Source organism: Cnephaeus nilssonii (assembly GCF_951640355.1).
Source record: "Cnephaeus nilssonii genome assembly, chromosome: 22".
NCBI classification, from domain to species: Eukaryota; Metazoa; Chordata; class Mammalia; order Chiroptera; family Vespertilionidae; genus Cnephaeus; species Cnephaeus nilssonii.
The window spans coordinates 24303671-24329614 of NC_137093.1; the positions used below are offsets into that span (position 1 = coordinate 24303671).

Consider the following 25944-nt stretch of genomic DNA (forward strand, 5'->3'; position numbering starts at 1 on the left):
CAAATCACTCTGCCTCTCTGAGCCTCCGCTTGCTCATCTGTAAAACGGGGCTTGGCGTGATGGGTGCTCACTGGCCACAAACTGTTATGATTCCTTTCGCAACTAAGAGAGTCAGGGAGGAAGGAAAAAAAAAAAAAGAAAGGAACTTCCGCCCTAACCGGTTTGGCTCAGTGGATAGAGCGTCGGCCTGCGGACTGAAGGGTCCCAGGTTCGATTCCGGTCAAGGGCATGTACCTTGGTTGCGGGCACATGCCCAGTAGGGAGTGTGCAGGAGGCAGCTGATCGATGTTTCTCTCTCATCAGGTTTCTAACTCTCTATCCCTCTCCCTTCCTCTCTGTAAAAAATCAATAAAATATATTTTTTTTTAAAAAAAAAAGAAAGAAAGAAACTTCCAGAAGGTGGATGCCAGCCCGGGTCCCCCAGAGATCGGCCCCTGCTCCTCCTCAGGCCGGCCCGACAGGGGCTGCACCTTCCTGTCCGGTGACCTCTGTCAGGCCCGGAGAACAATGCCTGGGAAAAGAAGGAAGCGCGGTCTCCCTGGGCCGGGACATAAATCACGGCCTGTCCAGATTAGGGAGAGGACGGACATCCCCCAAGCCCTCTACCTGTGGCAGGCTGAGCCCCGCCTCGGGGCTGGAGCACCCTGTCCCGGGAGGGAGAGGTCACCCCTGACCTAACCTGTGGAAGCATGGCTGCCTCTTCAGAAGGGGCTCGGCGTGAAGAAAAAAAAAAAGAAGGAAACAGACTTTTTCTCACAGACTTTGAGCTCAGATTCAACCAGCATTAATCGCACACCTACTATGTGCCATCCGGTCCCATTCCTCCTGGATCGTCTCTACCCCCACACCTGCCCCTCCCTGTTTCTGGGGAAAAGAAAAAACAAAAAAAACACACAACACCAGCTCCATCCTGCCTTGGAGCTCCTGTACTTGCCGTCCCCCTCGCCTGGAACACCCTTCCTGCAAGCCTGACAGGGCCGGCTCTGGCTGTGGGAACCTATTGTTCAATATCCAGCAATTCCGCAAGCAGGTTGACAGCTGACAGTTAGATGGGGAGCTTGATACTGGCCGCGGTGGGGGTATTGACACCAGGGCAATCGGCAGACCCTTCCAGCATAACATCTTCCCTCCTCCCCCCCAGAGAGCAGGTGGTTGATCAGTGACCAGCACGCCACGGGCTGGGTCCCTCTCATCCTTCGGGTCTCAGCTTACTGTCACCGCCTCACAGGGGCCTTCCTGGCGGCCCAGTCTAGAAACTCACACACATCCATGTGAGAGAGACACATGGACTGGTTGCCTCCCGCAGGCACCCCGACCAGGGCCGGGAGCCTGCCACCGAGGTACGTGCCCTTGATCAGAATCGAACCCGGGACCCTTCGGTCCGCAGGCCGACGCTCTACCCACTGAGCCACACCGGCCAGGGCTGGCCTCTACCTTTTAGATGCCAGGAGTACCCTCCCTCCTTTGCAGGTGTGACAACCAAACACATCTCCAGACACTGCCAAGGGTCCCCAGAGTGAGAAGCAGAGCCAGGGCCCCCAGGATGGGGTGTTACCCCCCCACACACCCTGTTTGCAGCAAGGACACTGAGGCTGGAAGAGGTGCTGGGACTTGGCCAAGGGCCTCAAAGTGGGAGCAGGGAGTGACTCCCCTCCAGCCGATTCCAAAGCGTTTGCTGTCACCAACCTATCCTGCCCCTCGATGCGTCCAGAGCACGGCGCTCTGCAACCTCCACGGTGGCCCTCGGAGAGGGCGCAGGGGCTACACCTGTGTTACAGGTGAGGCAACCCACGCTCAGAGAGGCGAACCACCTGCCCAAGGTCACACAGCACACAACAGCAGAGCTGGGATTCGAACCCGGGCCTGCCTGGCTCCTAGTCCCTCCCACTCTCACCCGGGACAGGGATGCCCACTCACGCTCAAGTTCGCGCTCCCTCTTGCTCTCACTCTCTCCGTTCAGCCCAAGCCTGCCGGGTCCCCCAGGCCCCGCCTGAGGCACCAGACACAGGGGTCTCCTATTCCATTGCCAGCCCCCAGATTGCTCACCGTTGGCGCGGGCTCCGGGCAGAGTGCTCCTCGGCCGGGGGCCAGCTCATCGCATGAGTCCCTTCCACGAGAAGGCTGCCCATCCTCACCCGTATCAGGGGATGTTCCTTCAGTGCCCAGGCAGAGCCGTCAAGGGGAAGGTAAAAACCTAAATACCGCGGCGCTGCCATCCGCCGCCAGCCACCCCTGCCTGACCTTGGCTGGCCGCACACGCCGAGGTCCGAACAGGGTCTGACTGCCCCAGACAAGGACGGCACCCAACCGTGAGGCCTGAGATGGTTGCTGCAGGAGCAGCGGTTCTGGCCCGGCCCTGCCCTATGACAGGATAACCTTTCCTGAGCAAGTCCCCTTCCCCCATCCCTGTGCCAGGCCCTGTGCTGGCTGCCTGATGCGCAGCCTGGCGTGGTTCCGCTCCAGCCTCAGCCACTCGATCCCTAAGGACAAAGCCACCCGGCCTCTCTGCGATTCGTGTCCTCATCCCCAAGATGCGACCAGCAATAGCCGCAGTGTTACCATGGCCTCTGAAGAGTCACAGGACACTCCATATGAAACAGCTGGCACACAGTAGGTGCTCATTTAAAGTGGAGGCTGGCAGAGCACCTTCCCTGTGTCAGGCAGCCTTCCGAGTGTCTACTCACGTACGTGTGAACTCACTGAATCCTCCGAGCCCCATGAGGTAGGAACTATTATCGTGCTCTTTCACCAATGAGGAAATGGAGGCACAGAGAGGTTAAGCAACCTGTTCAAGGTCACGCAGCTAAGAAGTGGTGTTGCTGGGGTGTGACCCCAGGTAATCTGGCTCCAGAACTTATGTGGTTAACTACATTATGATCATCCTATCAGTCCTCACAAGACTTCTATGAGGTAGGAACTTCCCCTCCTCCTCCCGTTTTTTTTTTTTTTTTTTTTTTTTTTTTTAAGTTGTATCAAAGAGGAAACCAAGCTGGGAGCACAGAAGCAGCTAAGGTCTCACAGCTCAGAACAGTCAAAGGACCAGGCCTGAAGCCTAGACTCCTTGTCTGGCGGGATCCGGTAGGACTGCAGTTTCTCCAAGGTCAAGGATTGTCTGCTATACAATGTCCACCTCCGTGAGAGGAAGGGGGGACAGTGTTGCCGTCACCAGGAATGTATGTCACGGTGCTGTCTACACCAGGTTTGGAAACTTCCGGTATAAGGAGACCCCGGCCCCGGTCTGCACAAGGCTTAGCCCAGCAAACCCAGATCCTAAGCTCCCGGGTAAAGGGGGTCAAGACGCAGTGAGGGAAGACCAAGGCTGAGGGTCAGCCACAGTCCAGTCCTTATGCTGCCGCGGTCCTGTGTGACCTTGGCCCAGTGGCTCACCCTCTCTGGGCCTTGGATCTCCCAGCTGGAGAGTGTGGTGGAGAAGAGGCACAAACGTGGGAGACGTTCTTTCCCATTCTACCATGTCACCTAGACTTTCCCCTTGGGGCTATTTCAGGAGTGGAAACTACAAGCGTGTGTTTCCGGGGTGGCCATTGCCCGGGACACGGCAGCTTCGACTGCTGTCACGTCTGGACATCCGAGTTGCCACCCCAGGTCTACCCAGTTTCTCCCCATGCACACACCCGGGCAGGGAGCTGGGGTCAGCAGACACCGGCCCACGGCAGCCAGCTCCATACACTCTCCAAGCCTTTCCACCCGCGGCCGCCGCACCGCACGCTTCTGCTGGAATGCATGAAGCCGGCCGGTCTTCTAAGAAGTTCTGAGTTTCCACTCCTCCCAAAGTGGCCACACAGACCCTGGCAGAGAGCTGTCCCCCCCTCCCCCCACCCACCACGGGTGCGGGGGTGCTAAAAGCATCCTCTTTCACTGTCCTGTAATGGGAGGCAGAGGCATGGGGCAGGGTCTTCCCTGAAGAAGCCAGGGAGAGAGGGACTCACCTAGAGGATGATGGGAAATTCCCGGGGACCAGGGAGGTGAGCCTCCTGCTCAGAGCAGGTAAGGGGATGGGGGGCATCAGGCACCAAGAGCTCGAATTTTAACACCATCTGCCCTAGTTGTCGAAACCACCCAGTACCCCCAAACCCACCCCAGGAATGCAAGAGAGGAAAAACAAAATGTGGGCAGACCCAGGCCAAGCCCCCCTCCCTGTTCTCCGCCTGAACGTGGACCGCGAAGTTGCAGAATCGCCATCCCCATCCTGTGCGCGGTCTCGCTTCCAACTACCGTGGGGACGGAGGAGGGGAAGGGCCCCCCGTTTTTTGCAGGCTGAAAACAAAACAGATCCATTTTCCTCTAAAGTTTCAAATGAGACACGCTCCTGTTTGGGAAAAGAATTTCATTAGGAGGAAAATATCATATAAAAATACCCATTTAGAAAGAATGTGCTATTAATTCTTAGCACTCTATGCAGAAGAGAAAATTGCATTTTTATCTAAATGGTTTTTCTGCATAAGCCATTTACAATATTCTTTGCCTCTCTATAATCGGCCCTTCTGCCATTAGGACGGGGGGCGACCGGGCTGAGGGCCGGGATCGCCCTCAAACACATTTACTACATAACCCCAGAAAATCGATTCCAACAGGGACCTCAGCAACAGGCCCGGCGTGCCTTTTTTTTTTAAGGAAGAAATAAATATTGCTGAGGGAGGTGGGGTTGGGGGGAGCCGTCTGCTGATGGGAGAGGAAGGGACAAGATGGTTTAAGTTAAAAAGCAAATGCTCTGGATCCCTTTAGCCAGCTGTGAAACTGCAACCGATTTGGGGGTGCACGATTGCAACCATTTGCCTGCCTGCTTGTGTGTAGAGAGAGGTGTGTGCTGGTACCACACACACACTCACACACACTCACACTCACTCACATACTCACACACACACTCACACACACACACTCACTCACTCACTCACATACTCACACACACACTCACACACACACACACTCACTCACTCACATACTCACACACACACACTCACTGGTTTCCATCAGACAAGCAAACAAGAAGGGATGAAATTCAGGATAGGAAAACAAACTATTTTTAAACACGAAAGCAAACACCACCAAGATAGTCATGCTGTTATTTTCCCATTAAACGAAGTTTCTCTCAGTTTGAAAAGCGAAGAGTAACCTAAACAAGTCCTCCACACACACAGCCGCGAGTTGGGGTGTTGGGGCCTCCGCCTTCCCTAACCACGGAAAAACCCCCTCCTCGGGGAAGCAGAAGGGGAGGCAGGGACGGGGCCAGGCTGCTTGGCCAGGTCCCATCCAACGTGTCCTCCCCCACGATGCCCGGTCGTCTCAAACTTCAAAATGCAACACTTTTTAATTTTTTCCAAAAAGTTTTTTTTTTTTTAAGTCTTCCAGCTCTTTCCCTCTTGGATTCCCAAAATAACTACTTAATAGCAAATGTCGGGGAGCTAACTTAATTCATGTAGGACATGCAGAGTCTATGATGGGCACTGAGTGGGGGGGGGGGGGGGGCGTGATTCCGCTGCCTTGAGCCAGACCGCCTCGGGCGCTGCTCCGTCCCGAAATTCTTCCTTTCAAACCAGGGGCCCCGAAATGTCATCATTACAGCCGTGGATACAGGTAACAGGTGTGCCCCTCCGCCCCTCCCCACCCCCGCCGCCTTGGCCTTCCAGACAAGCTTCTGGAAGATTTACTGGTCTGGCCTGGGGTGTCGGAATTACCGGAAACGACTCTGGTTATAAGGGTTAAATGAAGACCCTCTCCAAATGTAAGACCAGACACCCAGGTGCATTAGCCTTTAATGAGCCCGCATGAAAAAAAAAAAAAGAAAGAAAGAAACTGTATCTCCATCTCTCCCAATGCCCGTATCCTCCGCGCCTCAAGTTCATGGCAGGCTGGCTGGGCGCCCACAACACCCTGTCCGGCCCTCGCTCTAGATCTCGGTAGAAGACGTGTGCGAGGATCATTCAGCAAAAAGGGGGCGGGGTGGGGGATGGGAGTGCTCAGGAAACCATTTGCTCTAACACTGTTACGGCCCAACCCTGGGTTTAAAAAATAAATCGTAAAATCGTAAAAGTGGGATTGTAGCCCATCATCTGGAAACGGAGAGACAGGAAGGCTGTGGGGAGCCCAGGGGGACACCCAGAGACCCCCCCCCCACCGCACCCCGGCTGAAGCGCCCGCACCATCAACATGACACACGTCCCCCGCCAGAGGCTGCGTGTTGGGCAAGGCCGAAGCCGCGGGCTGCTTGGCTTTGTTTTCCGTTATCCCAGCTTTCGGGCCGTACGCATACTTTTTCTTCCTTCTTTGGAAGTCAAACCATGCGTTTCTCTGCAAGTTACACACACACCCAGCGCCGCTATTTGTCAAGCGGCAGCGTGGACGGTGCCCCGACGTGGTTGAGGACTCCGAACTCTTCTCCGTGTCGGCACTCGGCTCCCTCTAGGAAGAATTCATGCTCAGAAACTTCCCGGGAGCCAAGGCACCACAAGGAAGCCCATGTCCACGGGCTGTGTCCGCGTCTCTGAGAGGCCAGGCTCGCTGGGCCAAAGGGCGTGTGCTCCCTCCTCCCCCAACAAGTGCTGGGGGAAGGGGCCACCCATCCTCCCTTCCTGGGGAGAAGGTGGTGGGAACCAAGACAGGGGGTGGGGGGGCTTTTATTCCCTGATGGGTGAGGGGCTCCAGGAGTGTGCACACTCACCCTTGTACACACACACACACACACACGTACACGTACACGTACACTTCCAATCCCAGCAAAATGCTTCACACACACACACACTGAGCACAAAATAAATGCTTATTAGCTACACTGACCCAAAATAGTGAAATGTACAAAGTAAATTAATCATGCCTCTCCCGGAGGCCTAACAGGATTACAAATTCGGCAAAAATTGACCACAATGAGATCAATAAGCTTCTACTTAAAACTGAACGGGGCCAGAACTTAGTATGCGCTGCTTCTTAGAGGGGAAACCACACACACACACACACATTTTTTTTCCCATTTCTTATTAAGACTTCTAAGGCCTGTGTGTGTGTGTGTGTTTGTGTGCTTGTGGGTGAGTGGGTGGGTGTATGCGTGCATGCTTGCCTACGAGCCGAAACCAGCGCGAGCCATCCAGAGCGTGATGCCCAGGCAATTTAGAAATAGTCACGGCATAAGGATCGTGAAATTGCTCCTGTTTAAAAAAAAAAAAAAGCCAAATTCTGGTCCGCAGCCTCTCTCCCCTCAACTCCTAAACAACCACCAAAAGTTACATCGCCGGGGATGAAAACGGCCCATTTGTTTTGAGCCAATTAAGCCTCACGACAAAAGCATGGGCCTCCGATGGCTGGACCGCGGGTCCCCTGAAGGGGAGGCGAGAGGGGACTCTCATTTCTCCAGCTGCTTTCCACACACGGCTGATCTCGAGTCAGGGAAACCTTCCTCTTGCCCGATGCGTCACTAACTTTCGTTCTCGTTCAGCCTACCATTCAGAAAAATGGAAAGTGTATATCTGTATCTATATATATATATATATATTGTGTGGGAGGGCACTGCCTGCATTTCGAGGCAGCGGGACCCGCCTGGAAGGTCTGTGGAGGCAAGATTATCCCCGTAGAGGCTCAGGTCTAGGAGGAAAACCTCGGCGGTCACTTAACGAGGTCACCGGGGGGAGAGGTCACTCCTTTTCCTCGCCCCCTTCGTCCCTCTTCTATGGAACAAGCCGGGCGCATCTGCCGAGCTTGATGTGTCTGTCGCGGGCCTCGTGGGGCCGGCTCTTCTGCCAGAGACGTTAGCCTCAGGCACGTTACCAGGGCTCGACCCACCCGGGGTCCATCTGGATCTTCATCCCCCCCCACCCCCCACCCCCCGCACCCCGGCCCCGTGTGTCTGCCTCGGCCACTAACTAAACAGAAAGGGGCCCTGATTGCTAACAGACCCACCATGCGGCCAGCCCTCTCGGACTGGGTCTTCCACATCTATTCCCGCCCCCTCCCCCCGAAACATCTGCGGTCACGTGGAAACGCCGGGCCCAACGGGGAGAGCTCGGCCAAGAACTTTCTGTCCCTTACAGTGGCCGACACGGGCCCCTCAACAAGTCACTCACCCCCTGGCCGCTCCCAGGAGGTGCCGCATAAACGACTCCCACATTTACAAGTTCCTTTCCACTCCCGAACCCCGAGTGTCCGTAAATAGCAGCGGGCTCATATGGATGCACTCCTCTCCCCCTTGACTGCCGCCCCTGAGAGAAAATAAACTGCACCCCCATCTCCGTCCAGAATTCCTAACGGGGGGGGGGGGGTGTTTCTGCCTCCTAGGAAAGGAGGCCAGCGTGTCCCCATCAGGACTCAGGCTGACATGTTTAAGGACTTTTTTAACATCCCGCGCCCCCCCCCCCCCCACATCCCCCGCCCCGGAAAACAGAATGGAACCCGCTCACTTTTCTCAGCAAATGCTCAACCGACCCTCGCTTTCTCTGGAAGGCTGAGCCCGGGGGAATTCAAAGCCGGCGATGTTGCCTGCAGACTCCCCCACCCCCTCTCTAGTCGTAAGATGGCCCCTCAGAAGCAGTTTATTCCTGGTGGTCGTTGCCAATCACTCGACAATGCCCGCGTTCCGGGATCCAAGGGCGTCTGAAAACACGGCTTCACGGCGACTGAAAAGGGTCATATCTTTTTGACATCTCACCCTGCCCTGTGTGTGGACGGATAACAGAGAGAGGGGGCGGGGGAGAGAGAAAGAGTGTGTGTGGGTGTGTGTGCAAGTATGTGCGTGGAGGGGTTCACTCACTAACTGTCCACGTACTAACATCCCAGGAGCTCCCGAATATGGCCAGGAACCCCACCACGGGGCCCTCCACTTGGGGCAGCGACTTCCCAAGACACATCGCGCAAAGCCAGCCCCGTCAGAAGGGGGGCTGCGACCCTGTCACTCCAACGGAATTTCTGGCCCGAACGTGAAGATCCAATGAAATCTCTGCACCCCGACACTCTTGACATTATGATCAGGAATGAGAAGGAGAAACGAATTTTAAACTCTCAGAATCAAACGCCTCTCCGGGCCACTTAGTTCTCCCAAGACAGGCTGTTCGAACAGGGAACGGGCTGTGGGGGGGAGCGGGGAGGAGGGGGGAGTCCACATTTCTTCCGAAAGCTATTTCTGAGCAACCACGGTGTTACTTTTTTGAGAAAAAAGCAAGATCACACACACACACACACACACACACACACATCCCCACCCACCCACCCAGTGTCTTCAAAGCGGTAGACTTCGCAATGAACCCCAAAGAGGCCCCTGACACAGGGTCTCCCGGCTTCCGTAAACCATTGTCCAACACAACTCATGTCCCCCAAACCCAACACCGGTCCGAGTCAGTCCGGCTGCGACCCAGAAAACCTGAGACGGCGCCAAGGGTCGGGGTCCCGGCGGCAAACCTTTCCTGGGGCGCTCCAGACCTTCCTCGGAGACACGGATGGAAGGAGGACGGAGGCCTGGCGTGGCACGGGGGGATCCCACCTGCTCTAGGGGGGCGTGGGGGAGCGGAGGTCGCTGGCCCCCTCAGCTTTTACTTAAAGATCAGAACATAAAAACCTGCTTTCCCCCCCCCCCCCCCCACAAGGCGAGTTGGCGCTGGGACGTTCACTGAGAGTTTTCCCCCCTCTTTCGGGCAAGTCTATTCCACGTCTGATGTTCCTTCGGGGACGTTCAGAAAGAGCCCATTTGTTATCGCGAATGCTACCCAGTCCTCCAAACCGTTCAAATCAATTGCCTTTACGTTTAAAGGGCATTTGGGTCCGTACGATGATGTGTAAAATCATGAAAAGAGAAACGCAGGCGATCGCTATAAACTTCTCTCTCTCTCGGAGCCGGCTGCGCACGGGAGCAGCGATGAGGGAGAAGGAGCGTTTGGGACGCCGTGGCTGCGACGCACCCCGACTCCGCGGGGTCCCAGGGGTGCCCATCCGACACGGACGTGCACGGCCCACCTCTGAAGCTATCGGACACAGGTTAGGAAAGAGCCCCTTTCTTTGGGTTTCCAAACTGTGAAGAAACCTGTGGCACTTTCTCTACCTCCCCCCACCTCTCCCCCCACCACCCCCACCACGTCATGTTCTTTCTGGGCCAACACGGTGTAGGGAGCAGACCCTCCACTCGCTTCCCAAACCTCAGAGGCGGCTGATTAACATGCAGGCCGGCCAACAAAGCGGGCCTGTGACGGTTCCACCCCGTGAGAACCGCGTCTTCGCAGACGGCCCTCCTTGCTCGAGTGAATGAAACTTAACTCTGCTTTTCCATCCGGACGCAGAATGCGCGGGCGGCCTGAGCCCCCTGCGGTGCCCACGCGCCCACAGGTGTCCCCTCACTCACACCCTAAAGCAGCCAGGGTAAGGCTGCGTGTCGGATGCGTGTCGGATGCGTGCTGGATGCGTGCTGTCCCATCGTGGGAAGACAGCAGGAAAGGATCAGGCCCACCTCTGCGCTGGGCGACCCACTGAGCAAAAGGTGCCACAAAGGAGGGGATGACCATAAAGGAGGGGAATTTCCACGAGTGAGAAGCGGCGTCCGCTTCCCACAGCTGAGAGACGGAGTGGGGGTCGGGGGCGGGGGGGGGGGCGGGAAGGTGGGTGCTGATTCAAAGATTCCTCTCCTGGCCCAAGAGTCTCGTGTGAGCGGAACTCAGCCAGAGGCACCTCCACGCACGCTCACGCACACAACGGGTATGCCTGCTACCGAAAGACTCTGGATCACCGTCCCCCGTGGCCCAGGAGGGCCCCGGGGGCCCAGGTTTCATAATTAGGACCTTCCAAGGCCTCCCTCTATTGATATAGGCCTTGCACTCACTCGGTCCCTCACTGAATCAGAGCCTGCCAGTGAAGGCCATTGAGAGAAGGCTTAGCTTTCTTCCCCACTCGCCTTCAGAAAGTAGATGGAAGGGGGGACGTGGAGGAGTCGCTGGGGGAGGCGATGGAAAGACGCTTGGCCATGCATATGCATGTGTGTGTATGCTGGGGTGGGGTGAGGGGGGTGCTCCTTCCCACGCGCAATTGCACGGCGGGGGGTGGGGGGGAGGCCTGCTTTCCTCTGCGGGTGACTGACAGACCCAGACCCAACACCCACCGCGGCCGGACTCTTGGGACGCCCGGCCCCCGGGCCCCTTCGTCTGGCTCCCCGCGTGTGCGAGAAGACGAGGAAACTTGGCAACGTCCCCCCAAAGGTCTCTCTTCTCGATCACGCATTCACGTACGTATCCACATCCCCGCCGCCAGCGGTCAGAACGCACACTCACATCTGTCCGCCGGAGAAACGCCTAAAAATAGACATCGTCCTAAAACAAACACATCGCTGGGCGCGTCAAAATCCCGACTGGAGTCGGAGCGATGAAGCGAGGCGGAATAAGCAGGTGGGGGAGCAGCGAGGAAAGGCTAGAAGGGGCACCCACTGGTTACAGGGGGCCCCCCCCATAAACCCAGGTTCCCCCCCTGGCACGAGAGGGTTCGGTGTTTTTATGTCGCAGTGGGCTTGGGAGACCTCCCAAAACATTGGATCCTGTGACATCATGCCATAGCCTTTTAATCTCTACAATGAACTAAACAGAGCTCAACGCCGTCTCCCTTACGAGGAGCGTTTATCTGCCGAATGCTTTGGGCAAAGGAGATCACTCCCAGGGCACAGAGCACAACCCAAAGTCACTGTCACCCGAGTGGCGAGAAAGGTGATTTTGCTAAACCTTCCAGCATGCAGTGGGCTGAGGAGGTGCCCATGACAATTCCAAGGATAGATCCTCGAGTCTGCCCTTCCCCAGTGGGAAGCATTTCCCTCCTCTCATGTCACCGGGTCCTCCCCGAAGATTTATTAAAGACGTAGATTTAATATCAGCCCAGAGGATCGAGTCACTTCTTGGCGAGGGCAGCCCGGTTTTCGGGACCTATTAAGATTCTTTGTGGAAATTTAAATACCTCTGTCAGGCAAACAAAATCATATCAGGAACCATCGAATCTCATTGCTAGAAAGAGAAATTAGATTAGCCGAGCCTCGCTCCTTTCCTAGAAACCTCAATAAAATAAGAAGTACATTTCAACGGTCTCTTACTTCCGGGGGCTGAAGGAGGGCCCCCCCCAAGACATCTAAATGAATTTATATTAAAGAAAGCTATCCTTGAGGAAAACCCTGCAATCTGCAAAAAATAAAAATAAAGAAATGTATATATTTATACAGAGGAGCATACATAAGTATAGGTTACATATTAGAAGGCAGTGGCTACTTAAAATCAAAACAGCCAGGAAAAAAAAAAAAATCCAGGGGCAAGCTCCACACCAAGAAGCTTTCAGCCCCTGAAAATATCCTTGTCCTTTATTAATATTTAGTGGAAATGTATAATTGTAGATGTGGGCTGGGTTGGGGGTTTTATGTCGGGAGGCGGGCAAAGAAGACAGGTTTATTACAGCCATGAAATATTAAACAAGCACCAAGCACAGTAGTAGTATGTCCCGGACTAGCCGGGGAGCAGGCAGGCCCTCGTGCCAGCTGCACAAAGGGGGGCTCCTGTTTACATTACCCCCGATTAACACCTGCGAAGTTTTGGGTTACATCTTCCGGAGGCCGCAAAAGTCCCATGAAGGCATGCAACCCTGGCTGGATGCTTTCACAGGGAAACGGGGCTCCCTCGCCTTGCCCCCAAACAAGTTTGCGTGAGCCCGAAGATTCTCTCCAAAGGTGTGGGGAGCGGGGGGAACCATTCAGAAAAACAGCCCTCGGGGTCCCCCTCCGTCCCCCCGCCCGGCCTGCCCCACGTCTAAAGGAAATTCAGTGTTCAAATCCTGCCCGCCTCGGATGTCTCGGCGCTGTTCTAACTGTGTTCCGACTGGAACGCCGAGGGGAGCGTGAAATCCCAAAAATTTCTCCCGCATCACTGTAAACATGTCATACTTCCAAAGAGGGCAGGATTGCATGCAGAGCGAAGACAGAGACCTCTCCCACGTCAAGGTATAGGAACGAGCGTTCCTAGACCGCTCCTGATTTTAAGATAGAGAGCAGCCTACGGAATGGAAGTTTGGCCAGGATCAACTTGTAACAGGATTATGGTGAATTCAAGTTTTGAAAATTCTGGGGAAGAGACAGGAGCGGGGGGGGGGGGGGGGGGCGAAGCATGCTGTTTCCTGCAATCTCTCCTCCGTCTGCACTCTAGCATTATTTTGAGTTCTTTATCAGTTTTGAAATTCCTCCACGGCCACACATCCAGTACAAAGATAGGTGGGCAATTTTGCAAACTCATTTCAAACGCACGGCGACCTCGCTAATGTCACAGATGTCTGAATAGGCCCCAAAGCAGGCTGGGGTTTTTTGTTTTGTTTTGTTTTGTTTTTTTCCTTTGCACCCTTCCCCCCTACTCCAACTTTGTGCAAACGGGACCTCATCAGGAGATGTAGAGTTTCATTCTATAAAAAGTTGTTCGGTGGGTTGATTAAGAGGTCAGGGGAAGGGTGATTTGGAGAGACTCGCTTTCCTGGTTAAAAAAAAAAAAAAATCATAATCACATGTCATGCTGGCCTAGACTTTCCCAGCACTGCAACTTGCCAGTCGAGCTGCCTCCCCCTCGGAAGGGCGTCTGAACCCCATAAGACAATCTGGGCACGTCCCAGTGGCTACACGGCTTGTGCAGCTCTGAAGACATCATTCCTTCTCTCCGACCCGAGCACGGGCCGTTTTGTTAAATACCGACCGGTATTTTGTCATCGGAGCGAAGAATTTCAGAAACGGTGTTAATATTTAATCACATTAGTACTGGCGTGTTTTACGGCGTGACAAAATAAAATATCATTACAAAAATGGGCTTTGCCTGAAAAGGGGGGGTGGGTGGGAGAAAGTGCTTGCTGGGGCTGGGCCCTGGGGAAGGTATTATTAAAGCCGCTGGACACCACTGCTTCCTGGCTGGTGGGACCATAGAGGCTCATGGTTAAGGAAAAGCAGAACATTTAACTTTAATGGTGTTGTGTGTGTGTGTGTGTGTGTGTGTGTGTGTGTGTGTGTGTGTTTGTTGTTGTTGTTGTTGTTGTTTGTTTTTTGTGTTTTGGGTTTTTTTTTTTTACTCTAGTTCAGAGTGGCACACTTCAGTGTGATTTTCAGCCAGGGGACTCGGGGGCCTGTTGAAGGCTCTGTGTACCTATTTATACAACATGTGCAGATGGAACTGTAGGGTGTTATCATAATGAAAAGTTTAATCACCCTTATTTACTACCAGTCAGGGAGCAGCAATCGGGTGCAAATGCCTTATAAAGCCCTAACCAGCAGCCCCAAGGCTGCAGAAGCTGCAAGTGACCTCAATTTAGGGCTTTATCTAGGAACCTGTCCTTCCCACATCACAGAGTGGGAAACAAAGGAGGTCAAGTGGGTGGAAGGAAGTCCCTGTCCTCCTGGGTGCAGGGGAGGGCAGCGTCGGGCGGGCATATTGGGCAAATCAACCCTAAAGTGACTAGCATCTGTTTCCAAAAAAAAAAAACACCAAAAAACATTTTCCCTCATCTGTCCATGATCATGAAACAAGCAAAATAGAACATTTCTTTCGTGACATTTCTTCATTCACAGCCTGCATCTTTTCATTTATTTTTTTTTTTTCCTATAAAGGAAGATTCCTGGGGTGGACTGGGAAGGGAGTGGTGGGACACCTTTAAGAAAAAAAAACACTCATTAAAGCCACTCAATCCCTCTCCACCTAAGATCTTTCAAAAGACTCAAAGGCAACGTGCTACTGGTTTTTCTTTATGAATTCACTAAATCGGGTTTTCTTTTCGTAACTTTTCTCGCCCCATTTGGGCCAATATGTTCTTAATTACTGGGGGGTGGGGGTGGGGGGAGATGGGAGAAGGGGGAGGAGGAGGGACAGCCAGGCCAAGCCAGGTAGAAGTGACAGGGGCTGGGATTTGTGCTAACCAGCTATCGATCGGCAGGGATCGAGATGTTGTGTACAAGAAAATAAAAGAGAAGAGGGGCCGAGCAAGCAGGATGCTGTGTCCAACTCCATTTTTAAAAGGAGGCGGGGGTGGGCGGGGGGGGGGGGGAGAGAGAAAAGGGGAGAAGACACGGAGGGCCCCAAACTAACCAATTTATGGCCTTGCCTGGGAGAAGCCTGGAGAATGCTGATGCCGGCTCCGGCGTCTGCTGTGCATGCTAAACACCCGGCTTCAAATGAGAGAGCGGCATCCCGGGCTGGGCAGTAGGCGAACAAAGAGAAAAGCAGCAGCAGCAGCAGCAGCAGCAGCAGCAGCAGCAGCAAGGCCGGCCGCATTCATGAATTAGAAAACCTAAGCGGGAAAGCGACCCGGGACAGGCGCCTGCCCTGAGAACCCTGAGTCTGAGCCACCCAGCTCCAGCCGGACGTCCCCTCCCCCTCCTGCCCATGCCACTCTCCCAAAACCTACCCATCCCTGGGACCCAGGGTCAAGAGATGGCAGGCTGTGGGGGAGGACGAGGGAAATGAAGGAAGAGGAGAAGAACTCGAAGAGAGGGCAGAAATCAAGAGATGTGGTTTTAAAGACGTGGTTTGCATGGCCAGCCCCTGGTTTCATGATACTATTCAGCCTGTTGAAACCAAGGGGATTCAACTAGGGTTTAAAAGAAAAAAAGGGAGAAATGGGGGGTGGGAGGGGGAATAAAAGAAAGAAATGATGTTACCTAACTTTAAGAAGCCATTATCTGTGAGGAGGGGGGATAAGGGAGGAGAGGAAAGTCCCATTAAAATGAAATGGATATCTACAGCAGCCTAGTCTTCTTCAGGTTAAAAAACTGTTATTCCTTAACTGCAATGGTGGTTCATTGACCAGGCCTCCCCCCTACCCCACGCACCTTAAAAGCCCCCAGGCCTGATTGGGGGGCTGGCGGGGAATGCTTAGAATGCAAAGGAGAGCTGGGACCGGACATCTGTCACCAAAGCCAGGGATAGATATTGACGAACGCGGGTCCTTTGTGTCTTAAGAATATATATATATCCCTACCCCCATTCACAAACGGTGCCCTGGGTGCGTGGCCTGGCCTGTGCCAAGCAGACCCCCCCACCCCAGCCCCACCCAATGTCCAGGGCATGCACCTGGGGAAGACTGCCTGCCTGCCTCCCACAACCCCTACAGGTATCCAGCTTTGCAATGAAACTCCAATAGTTACGAAGAGACAAAACAGCTCCTCATCAGGAACAAATGTCACATTAGGCGTTGCCTCTGAGTGATGCTGCCACAACCAGGGCTGGGAACTTTTTTTTTTTTTCCCTAAAGAGGCTGGCACACAGGGAAGGGAGCTGGAGCGAGAGGTTGGCTGCCTAGAAAAGGTGGGGAGGCATGAACATAACTTCCCACGTGTCCTACCCAGGAGGGGGGCACAGGACCCCCCAAAACCGGAACCAGCCTAGAGCTTGAGGCCCGAGGAGGGGTCTCAGTGTGAAAGGAGAGGCGCCCAGACCTCTGAGCAACCAGCTGGGGGGGGGGGGGAGGGAGACTCTGCAATCATCCTCAAAGCGCTTCCCCCTCCCCTAAGTTCTTAGCACCCAGTGGCACCAGGATCTACCTGGCAGCACCTCAGGGGGGCTGGGGGGGAGGGGCAGACTCATAGAGCCCTGGGTGTGAGTCAGAGAAAGGGTCTCCAGCTCTGAGCTGGGCACTCACAGAAGGCCCTTTGGCATCTCCTAATGCCAAAGGACTCCCCCTCTTTCCATTGGGGCCTTGCAGGCTGCAGGAGGCTAAGGCCTGCAGTGGGGGCGGGGCGGGTCTCTGGGAGGTCAGAAGGGGACCAGAAGGGGGGGGGGGGCATATATACCTTCTTTGCTGCTGGGGTTCTGGGGTTTGGCCTTCTCCCAGGGCGCCAGCGTTTTGTCGTCCTCGGCCCCGTCCACCAAGGTCTTGTCTGCGGGCATGTACCAGGTGGCGCTGTGCTCCGCCATCAGGGAGTCCAGGTCGATGGTGCTCATGGCGCTCTTGACAGCCTCGGAGCAGCAGCTGCCCAGCTCGCTGTCTCCGTTCTGGGCGCCGACGCCTCCGCCGCCGGAAGCCCCCACCGCACACTCGCCCTTCTTGCCCCCCTTGAGCCCCAGGGGCTGGTCCTCGGAGATGCTGAACTGCTGCCTCTGCAGCTGGATCTGGGCCTGGAGGATCTCCAGGGGGTGGATCTCGTCGGGCGGTGGGGGTGCCCCGCTGCTGCTCGTAGGGGTCCGGACCTGCTCCAGGCCGGGCGTGCCCGGATGGCCAGCGCCCCCGCCGCTGCCATAGCTGTCAGGGGTCGAGGTAGAGGTAGACATGATGCCCAGGCCGAGCGGGGGCGGGGGCGCCTTGGGTCCGTGTTCCCCGGCGCCCACCCCCCGGGGAGGGAGTTTGGGCGAACCTGTCACCATGGGGCTCCGACTGGCTTTGGCCAGGGCCTGGGGGTTGTCGGAGCTGGATGACACTTCGTCCTCGTTGGCGTAGCTGGTGCTCACCTCGTCGGAGGCGAACTCGCCCACCACGTGCGGGGAGCTGCCGTCTGACTTGGCTCCGCCATCCAGGGACGCCATGAGGTCCGGCTGGTCCCCCAGGAGCAATTCGGCCCCTTTGCCCCAAGAAGGCGAGGTGAGCGCTTTCTCATGGGGCGTGGGCGCCCCGCGCGCCTCGCCGCCCGTCGAGCTTCCGCCCAGGGCCCCGCCTGGCTGCGGCGGCGGCGGCTGCTGCTGCCCTGGGCTGACCCCGGGCGCGCCCCCGCTGTCCGGGGCCGCCGAGTACTTGTCGAAAAAGGTCCCCGGGCTCACGTGACCACTGTCCCTTTTTCTGCGCCCCCGTCCCCGGCCACCGCCCCCAGGGACCGGCTTGCCATCGTTCCCCGATGTGGATTCCAGGGTGTAGTTTGGGGAGAGGCTGGTGCTGTCGCCCTGGGAGGGAGGGTTGGGCGGCCCTGAGGTTTTGTTGCCACCGCTACTGGTCCCCGAAGGGCCTCCCCCGGGCCCCGGGGCCCCCGGAGCAGTCCCTCCTCCTCCGGGGTAGTAATCCGAGCCCGGGTTGCCGGCCACCACGGCCGCACCGCCGTCGGTCTCGTTCTGGCTCAATTTCCTCTTCCCCTCGGGCGGGTTCTTCTTGTTAAAGGTCACGTTGAGGTTGGGGGCCCCGAGGCTGGCGATCATGTTCTGGCAGGCGGTGGAGAGCGCAGCCAGGCAGCTCTGGCCGAACAGGTTGTCCTTGGAGCTGGGCTTGCTGAAGGAGCCCAGCGAGAGCGCGCCCAGCTTACTGGCCGAGGCGCGCTGGCTGGACTGGAAGTCCGGCTGCGGCGGGTACGCGCCCCCGCCGCCGCCTCCAGGGCCGCCGCCGCCTCCAGGGCCGCCGCCGCCGCCGCCCCCGCCCGCGCTCGGGGGCGAGTTCACGCCCGGGCCGCCGCTGTGCGGTGTGGCCTGCCGGTTCGCCGCGCCGAACGGGAAGCCCGGCTGGCCCCCGAGCGCAGACGCCGTGAAATCCGGCGGAGGGGGCCGGCGCTCAGAGGGAGCGCTCGGCAGCCCCACGCCGGCCCCCGGCGACTGCAGTTGGCCCAGGCCGGCCAGGCTGCCCCCGAACTGCAGGCCGGGGGAGGGCAGCGCGGGCACGTGGCCCTCTCCGGGCATCCGCAGCGGCTCCTGAAGAGGGCCCCGGAACAGCACCCCCGAGCCACCGGGCGGAGGGGGTGGCGCCAGCCCGGGGTCGTGCGGGCCGCAGTCCGCGGGCAGGCCCGAGCCGCCCATCCTGCGGGGCAGCAGGTCCCCCGGGGGCGGGTGAGGGCCTGTGAACCACGCGCTCTCCTGCGCCAAGTGGGGCGCCTGCTGCTCGAAGGTGCCCAGGCGCCCCGCGCCCGCGCCGCCGCCGCCGCCGCTTTCGCGTTCAAAGTTCGGCTGGGCCAAGCCGCCCACCGGGCCGCCGTGCACCAGGCCCCCCTGGCCCACGTCCCCGGGGTGGCCGAGCTGAGCCAGGTTGGGTTGGCGCAGCCGCTGCTGCTGATTCCGCGACGCCATCTGCTTAATCATGAGGGCCGCGTTTTGGCGCTGCTGCTGCTGCTGCTGCTGCTGCTGCTGCTGTTGCTGCTGCTGCTGCTGCAGAGACTGGTGGTCCGGGGCCGGGTGCTGCAGGGGTGGCCCCGAGGGGAAGCTGTCGGGGACCGGCGGTGTGAACTCGCCGGGGAGGCCCGAATAGGCCGAGGGCGAGAGGTGGTTGTCCAGGGCGCCGTTGTGCATGCTGCCGTTCCACGAGGCACAGCGGTCCACGCCCGCGCTGCCCGGGAAGTCAAAGCGCGGCCTCTTGGCCACGTTCATGTAGGGGGGCGCGTCGAAATGCTGCAGCCGCTGGTTGGGCGCCTGCTGGGGAGGAGGATGCTGCATGTTGAACACGGGCTCCGAGTAAGGGTGCATGCTCCGGTTCTCCAGCCTGTGGATGGGGTACTCGAACTGCGCGTGTTGGCTGGGCAGCATGGGGCCCCCGTCTTGCAGGCTGCCGCCGGGGGTGCCCGCCTCGCCCTGCTGGGGCCGCGGGAGCGCGGGCGGGCACGAGTTTTGTCGGACCAAGAGCCCGGGCGGCGGAGGCTGCTGCTGCGGCGGCGGCGGCGGCGGCTGAGTCTGCTGCGGGGGCTGCTGCTGCGGGGGCGGCGGGGCCTGCTGGGGAGGCTGCATTAAGGGGTGCCTGGAGCCGACTCCCGGCTCCAAGCCCACCGGCATCTTGCGGGCCCCGCCGAACCTCTCGAAGAAAACGCCGTGCTGTTGCTGCTGCTGCTGTTGCTGCTGCTGCTGCTGCTGTTGCTGCTGCTGCTGCTGCTGTTGCTGCTGCTGCTGCTGGGCGTGCATTTTGGACAAGCCCACCATGCCTGCAGCTCTGGGCAGAGCCGAGGCGCCCGGGAAAGAGCCCCCGGGAACCTGGCGACCCGCCGCATAATGAGGCAACTGCCCCTCGGAATCCGAGGGCGAAAACATGTCGAAATGTCCCGAGGGCGCCTCGCCCGGGTAATTGTATTCCAGCGAGTCGACGGCTCCTTGGTTCGCCACCCTCCGGTTCTCCAGGCTGTGGGACTCGGAGCCGCTGGAGGCGGGGAGGCCGTGGAAGGAGGCGGCTCGGTTAGGGCTCTGGTCCAGCGGCAAGCACGGGGCCGGCACGGCGTGGCCCGAGGCGCCCGAACTGTGGAAGTCCGGGAGGTTCCCGGGTCGCTGCGGGCCGAAGCTCTCGGGCCCCTGGCTCTCCGCCATATGATCGTAACCCTCGGCGAAGGGCGGCTGGCTGCCCAGGCCGCCGCCGCCGGCGCCGCCGTAGCCGAGCAGGCGACCCCCGTGCAGGCAGGAGGCCCCTGGGTCCGGGCCACCAAAGTTGCCCCCGAAGTGAGGGTGATGTTGGTGGGGGTGGTGGCCTCCCGGGTGGCCGTGGTGCGGCTGCTGGCCTCCGAAGAATCCGTGCACCGGCTGCGCCTGCAGCCCCCCCGCGTGCAACTCCGAGTGGCCGCGCGCGTGGAAGCCGTAAGGCTCCATGTTCATGCCCAAGATCGGGGGCTCGCCCAGCGCGCTCATGGCGGGGTCCACGGGGCCGGGAGGTCCCCCCGCGTGGAAAGCCGGAGCCTTAAAGTGGGTGTTCATGCTCAGTCCGGCCTCGTTAAAGTTCCTCTCGCCCTGGCCAGCGTTCCTGCTGTTGATCTGGGGCTCGAATTGGTCCAGCCCAAACATACTTGGCGGGGGGTGGGGAAATCAATAGGGCATGACAGCCTGCTCTCCGCGGCGCGCCTCCGGCCAGCTACCCCGTTCCGGCCCCGGGTTGGGACGCTCGGCACCGCGGGGACGCAGTGCGCACCGCCACCGCTCCTGGCCTGTGGAGGCTGGGGGCTTCTCCGCTCCTCTCCCGAAGCTCTGGCTCTGCCCCACGCGGGCCTCTCACATCTTGCGGCGCCGCAGGGCCTCCAGGAGCCGTGTTGGAGGGCCCATGCCCCAGGCGGTTGGCACAGCCGCGGGTGGGTTTGCGGGGAGGGAACAGAGCTGCAGGCGAGTGGAGACAAAAAGTTAAGTGGGGGGGAAGGAGGCGGGAAGGAGGCAGGGAAAGCAGAGCGATCACCTTCTTAAGTCCAAACGGATCGGGTGGGGAGCCCCCAGGAAGCCGCCCGAAGCCTCTCGGAGTGAGTCCGAAGCGGAGCTGCTGAGGGGCCGGGCAGGGAGACCCTTTAAAGCCGTGGCTGGCGCCCGGGCATGGACAGAGCGGTCCCTCCCCCCTCCCCCGGAGTCCCCGCGCGCGGTAGCTCGAGCCTCCGCCAAGCACGATCCACTCGCACAGTCCCCGTCGGCCCCGAGCAAGCGGCTACTGTTTCTTCAGCTGGTCGGAGGACTGGAGGCTCCGCTCGACATCACCCGCGCTGGCCCCCCGAGCTGAGGGCGCAGCGGGGCTGGGGAGGCAGCGGGCACCCGGGGTTGGACCCGAGGGTTGGGGGAAGACACGGTTCCCCCGCTCCGCGGCCGGTGCGCGGCACCCCGGCGCGCCGCACCCCCGCGCGCCGCTTCGCTGCCAGGTTCCGCCGACTGCAGCTTGGGTCCTCCGCCGTTCGGTCTCTGAGTTCGCTGGGGTCTCCGCGCCCGGTTCCAAGCTCGGACAGGCAGCGAAACGAGGGGTTGGGTCTCTCCAAGGCTCGGGTTCCCTGCCTCCGCGCCGAGGAGCTTCGCGAGTCCCCCTCGGACCCCGGGGAGGGGGGCGTACGCGGGTTGGAGGACCACACTGGGCGAGCCGGCTAAGGCGTTCCCGCGGAGCTCTCGGAGCCCAGAGTGCGGGGGCGGGGGCAGCTCTGGGGGGTCCGCGCACCCCTCTCCTGGCTAACGGGGGCGAGGGGGGGCTGCGTGGGGCGTTCCGAGGGTCTCAGCTCCCCTCTCTGTGTCTGCCTCTCGCCCGGCGCTGAGAGAAGCAGCAACAAGTTTTGCATTTCAGCAATCAATTTCAGCCATTACATTTGCACCAATCAGCACAGCCCGAGCTGGGTCCGGGGCGGGGCTCGCTGTTAAGGTGGTCCTGGGTACTGGCTGCCGCGGCCCCCCTACGAACCCGCACTTCGCCAACTCCAGGGTCTCTCCCGCGCGGGTCTCGCCTGGGGGTCCGGGGCCAGTGCGCTTGGGGCGCGCCCTGGCCTCCCAGCGCATCGGGGTGGAGAGGGCGCAGGCTTAGAATGGCGGGAGCTTGGCTTTGTTCACCCCCTTCCTGCTCACCCAGTTACCAACTCCCCACCCCCAACTGGAGCGAGACCTGCGGGGTGGGCAAGGGGGTGGGGAGGTGGGTGGTAAGCGGTGCGGGGCGCTCAGACAATGGGGTCGTCAGGCGCCGCTCCTGGACTCGCCAGGAAAGTCGCTAAGGATCGACTCTGCTTCAACCCGAGGCGAACCCTCGGCTCTCCGCCGCAGTCCGCTCACGAGTGGCGCCCAACGTCACAGGTCCTCGGATTTTCCTGGAGGTGAAAGCAGACCGGGAACCCCCGAAGTTAGGGTTCTCCTCCAGACACCCGCGCTCCTGCTCGCCACTCCCTCACAAGGACATGCACAATTGTTCCCTAATCCCGCTGCCTGAGATTCCCAGTCCTCAGTCGCTGGCTTCCACGCGGAGGAGCCGTGACCACTCGATCACTTTATGGGGGTGGGGGGGACACTTCGGCTAAGTCCAGCGCAGAGCGGCGAGGGAGATAAGCGCGCAGAAGGACGCACGGGCCGGCGGGGGGACCCCACTACTGGCAAACCCGACCGAGGCCCAGTGGGCGCGAGGTCGGCCTCCTTAAGAGATCAATTAAACTGAAGAGGCCAAGGAATTGGGTTGTGTGATACTAAAATCAATAGGAGTAATTTAATATCTGCCCTGCTCTTTATGAAATATTTATCCCAATAATCTTAGTTAAAATGTTTAGATCTTCCTGATCCCCACTGAGGCTGAAATCTATCTTGCAGCTGGAAGTTGGAAGTTAGAGGTGATGGGGGGGGGGGGGGGGCGGGGGTAGAGGAGGTGTTTATTCTGTGCCGGCCTGGGTGTATTTTCCTCCCTAAAGTGTGTGCGGGGGGAGGAAGGGGAAGGCCTTGAATGCTCCTTGCTATAAAATAGCACGAGGCAATTTTGTGAGCCGACCAGCGTTCTTAGGAGAAGGGGAGGAAGGGGGAAAAAAAAAAGAACTTTTTTTGAAGTGTCCCTGATATCGCTATGAAATCTAAATAAAATTAAGCATGGTGTATAAAAATGCCTTTTCCCCCCCCTACAAAGGAAAGTGTTTATCGCCTAAGTCTGTCTAGCGTTTGCTAAATTACGCATGAAATCTGAAATGAAATAAACGTTATAATAAAACCAACCCCTGAGCCCTTTTTATTTAAAAACCTCAGATTAAGCACTCCACGGAACGCGGGAGGGAGTTAAAAAGTTACCACTTCGCGCAAGCGAATTCATTGCTCCCCGGAGTTGCTGCTGGGAAGACAGATGCTGGATTTTTCAGAAATGCTGGGGAAAGAGCTCAACTTAGGGGGTGAGAGGAGACAGGAATCTCAAGGAACTCGGGAAGAAAATGACACCTCCCCACCGCCCTCCAAGAAGAATAAAAATAAAAGGCAAACCATAAAAACCTGCAACTTGACAACTCAGAGAGCGGAAGCCAGCTCAGACCCAAGGTCCTTCGTGGGACCTCCCTGCTGGGAACGTCCGACAGATATTCTTTTTTTCTCTTTGAAATTAAAAATGAAAATTACCCCCACCGAACATGGGGTCCATAAATAAGCATGGAGAAGAAGTATTTGTACAGGGCGGTGGAGTTTTAAAAGGATTTTTCTGCAGGATCAGGTTGTTGGTCTGTGATTAAATATTGATTTTGTGTAATTAGTTTTCATGTGAACTATCCTCTTGCTGATAGCTTAGAGGTTTCAGAACTAGAAAAGAAATGGAATTGGACATGGAAATTATTACTTAGCAAAGTGACAGGGAAGTGAGAGGCTGAGAAGAGAGGGAGGCTTGGCTGATTTAGGCACAAAGAACTGAGGGGCCTGGGTAGGCCTCCCCTCCCACAGGGCCCCAGGCCAGAACCTGGGGGGACACGAAGCCTCTTGGGCCGGAAGGGGACCAGTAGGGGGACTGGGTTGCCAGGAGGAGGACCCCTGTGTGGGCAAAGCCTGGTCACATACCTGGTCCAGAGTGATTGGTTCTGGGCTATGCGTGTGTCACCACGGATGTGTCCAGAGGGACTAGGGAACGTTGGGAGCTGTCTGGAGCCCGGGCTGGGCCAGGGCAGTGGGAAGAATGGCCCGCAGACCAGCAGTCTGGGGAGACCCCTGTTGGGACGTGCTCTAGGCTGAGGCGTGACTTCACCGGTCTCTGGGTGGGGGTCCCCTGAATACCTGCGCAGGTTTCCTGTGGAATCATTCTGTGCACTCCCAAGAGGGGTGTGTGGGAGTTTTTCTCTGGGGCTGTTCCCAAGAGCGCAGTCTGCGAGGTGTGCGAAGGTCTGAGAGCAGGGTGCGTGCGTGTGGTTGGGCTCGCCGGGTTTCTGTGCCGGCAACGTGCCTGGGTCCCCTCTCCTTCCCGCGACAAATGCCGTGCGCGTGTGTGGCATGTGCCTGCGTTTGTGTCTTCGCCTGTGTGGGGGGAGGAAGGACATCTGCATGTGTTGTTGTACATGCCTGCGTGTGCGTGCATTCCGGTGTCTCTGCGAGTGTCCCCGGCGCGGGGAGCATCCCCAACCCATTGCTTCTGTGTGCTGCCTCTGTGTGTGTCCCTGGGTGTGCAGCTGCCTCATACCGTGTGTGTGCCTGCATCTCTGCTCACGCGTCTGTTTTCTCTGCGAGGGCGAGAGCCAGGGCCACTGCCTGTGCCCATCTGTGCCCGTGGACACGCCAGCGTGTGCGCCTCCTTGGTGTGGGCGCCCCTGCGTGTGCCTGTGTGTGCGTGCCGCCTGCAAGGGCCTGCGGCTTCTTTGGAACAGACACATTGCCCCCTAGCGCCCAGACGAATTCATGTTCCCGCTGCCAGCGGCCCAGAGCCCAGAGCAGCAGGAGCCTGGGGCCTTTCTCCCCTCTCTTCCCCTTCCTTCAGCCTCCCCTCCAGTCCGAGGGGCCCTCCTGGCGGGGGGGGGGGGGGGGGGGGAGACACAGCTGGGCTGGGGACCCAGAGCTGAAGAAGGATGCCCCCCAGGGGCTTGAGATCCTGCACACCTGGACCAGCCCAGGAGCTCCAGTCCGAAAGGGGACCCCCACTGGTGAGCCCCCACTCAACAAAAAACACAAAACAACCGACACTCACATCGTTTACCCAGCAGACACACAGCCTTCATGCTGGCCCACCAGGCCCCCAACACACACACACACACACACACACACACAGAGCCACAGCTAACACCTCTGCCCTTTAGAGCTTGGACACTCGAAGAATCGCAGCAGGCAGAGTCCCCTCGGAGGCCTGGAGGGGAACCTACTTCCCCTGAGGCCTGGGGTGGAGGGTTTCAGAAAGACTCCCTCTCGTGAACGAGTGGTGGAAAGGATAGAAACTCTGGCATGACACACCCAGATTCAAATCTTGTCTTCACCCCTTAGGATCCTTCCTTCCTCTGAGCCTCGGTTTCCCCCGTTGGAAAGGAGAGTCACAGCCAGTTGCTGCGGACCGTAAGGACTGGACCATTGAAAAGTGGCACAGCGCGTGGCAGATGGCAGGCATTCACTAAATGGTAGCCTCTCTTATTACCATTGTTATCATTATTATTTCTTCTGTGTTTGGACTCAGGGACGTGGAGAGTAGAACAATGAATGGCCCCAGAGAAATGGGGTTTACGTGACAGATCAGCCTGCCCCTCCACCCCCCACCACCAGCCACCCTGTGAGAGAAAGGATGGCTCTCTCGGGCGCTCACCTCCACCTCTCCCACCCCACACTGTGCTGGGGTAAAGGGGTGCGGCTGGCATCTGCCCAGGAAGCACCCAGGGCTGCCGCCTCCGGGGAAGGCCCTGCTGGGACGAAGGATAGTAACCACCTTGGGGGTTTGGAAAGGATG

General features: G+C 58.2%; 1 protein-coding gene across 1 annotated transcript in view; it reads right to left on the reverse strand.

The window, feature by feature from the left end:
* Positions 1-21820, reverse strand: part of MN1 (MN1 proto-oncogene, transcriptional regulator) — a 41895-nt gene extending 20075 nt beyond the window's left edge. Inside the window, exon 1 of the mRNA XM_079762234.1 lies at positions 16763-21820. Within this exon, the coding sequence (XP_079618360.1) occupies positions 16763-20633 (3871 nt within the window). The 5' untranslated portion in view covers positions 20634-21820. The remainder of the gene's footprint in view (positions 1-16762) is intronic.
* Between the last annotated feature and the right edge of the window lie 4124 nt (positions 21821-25944).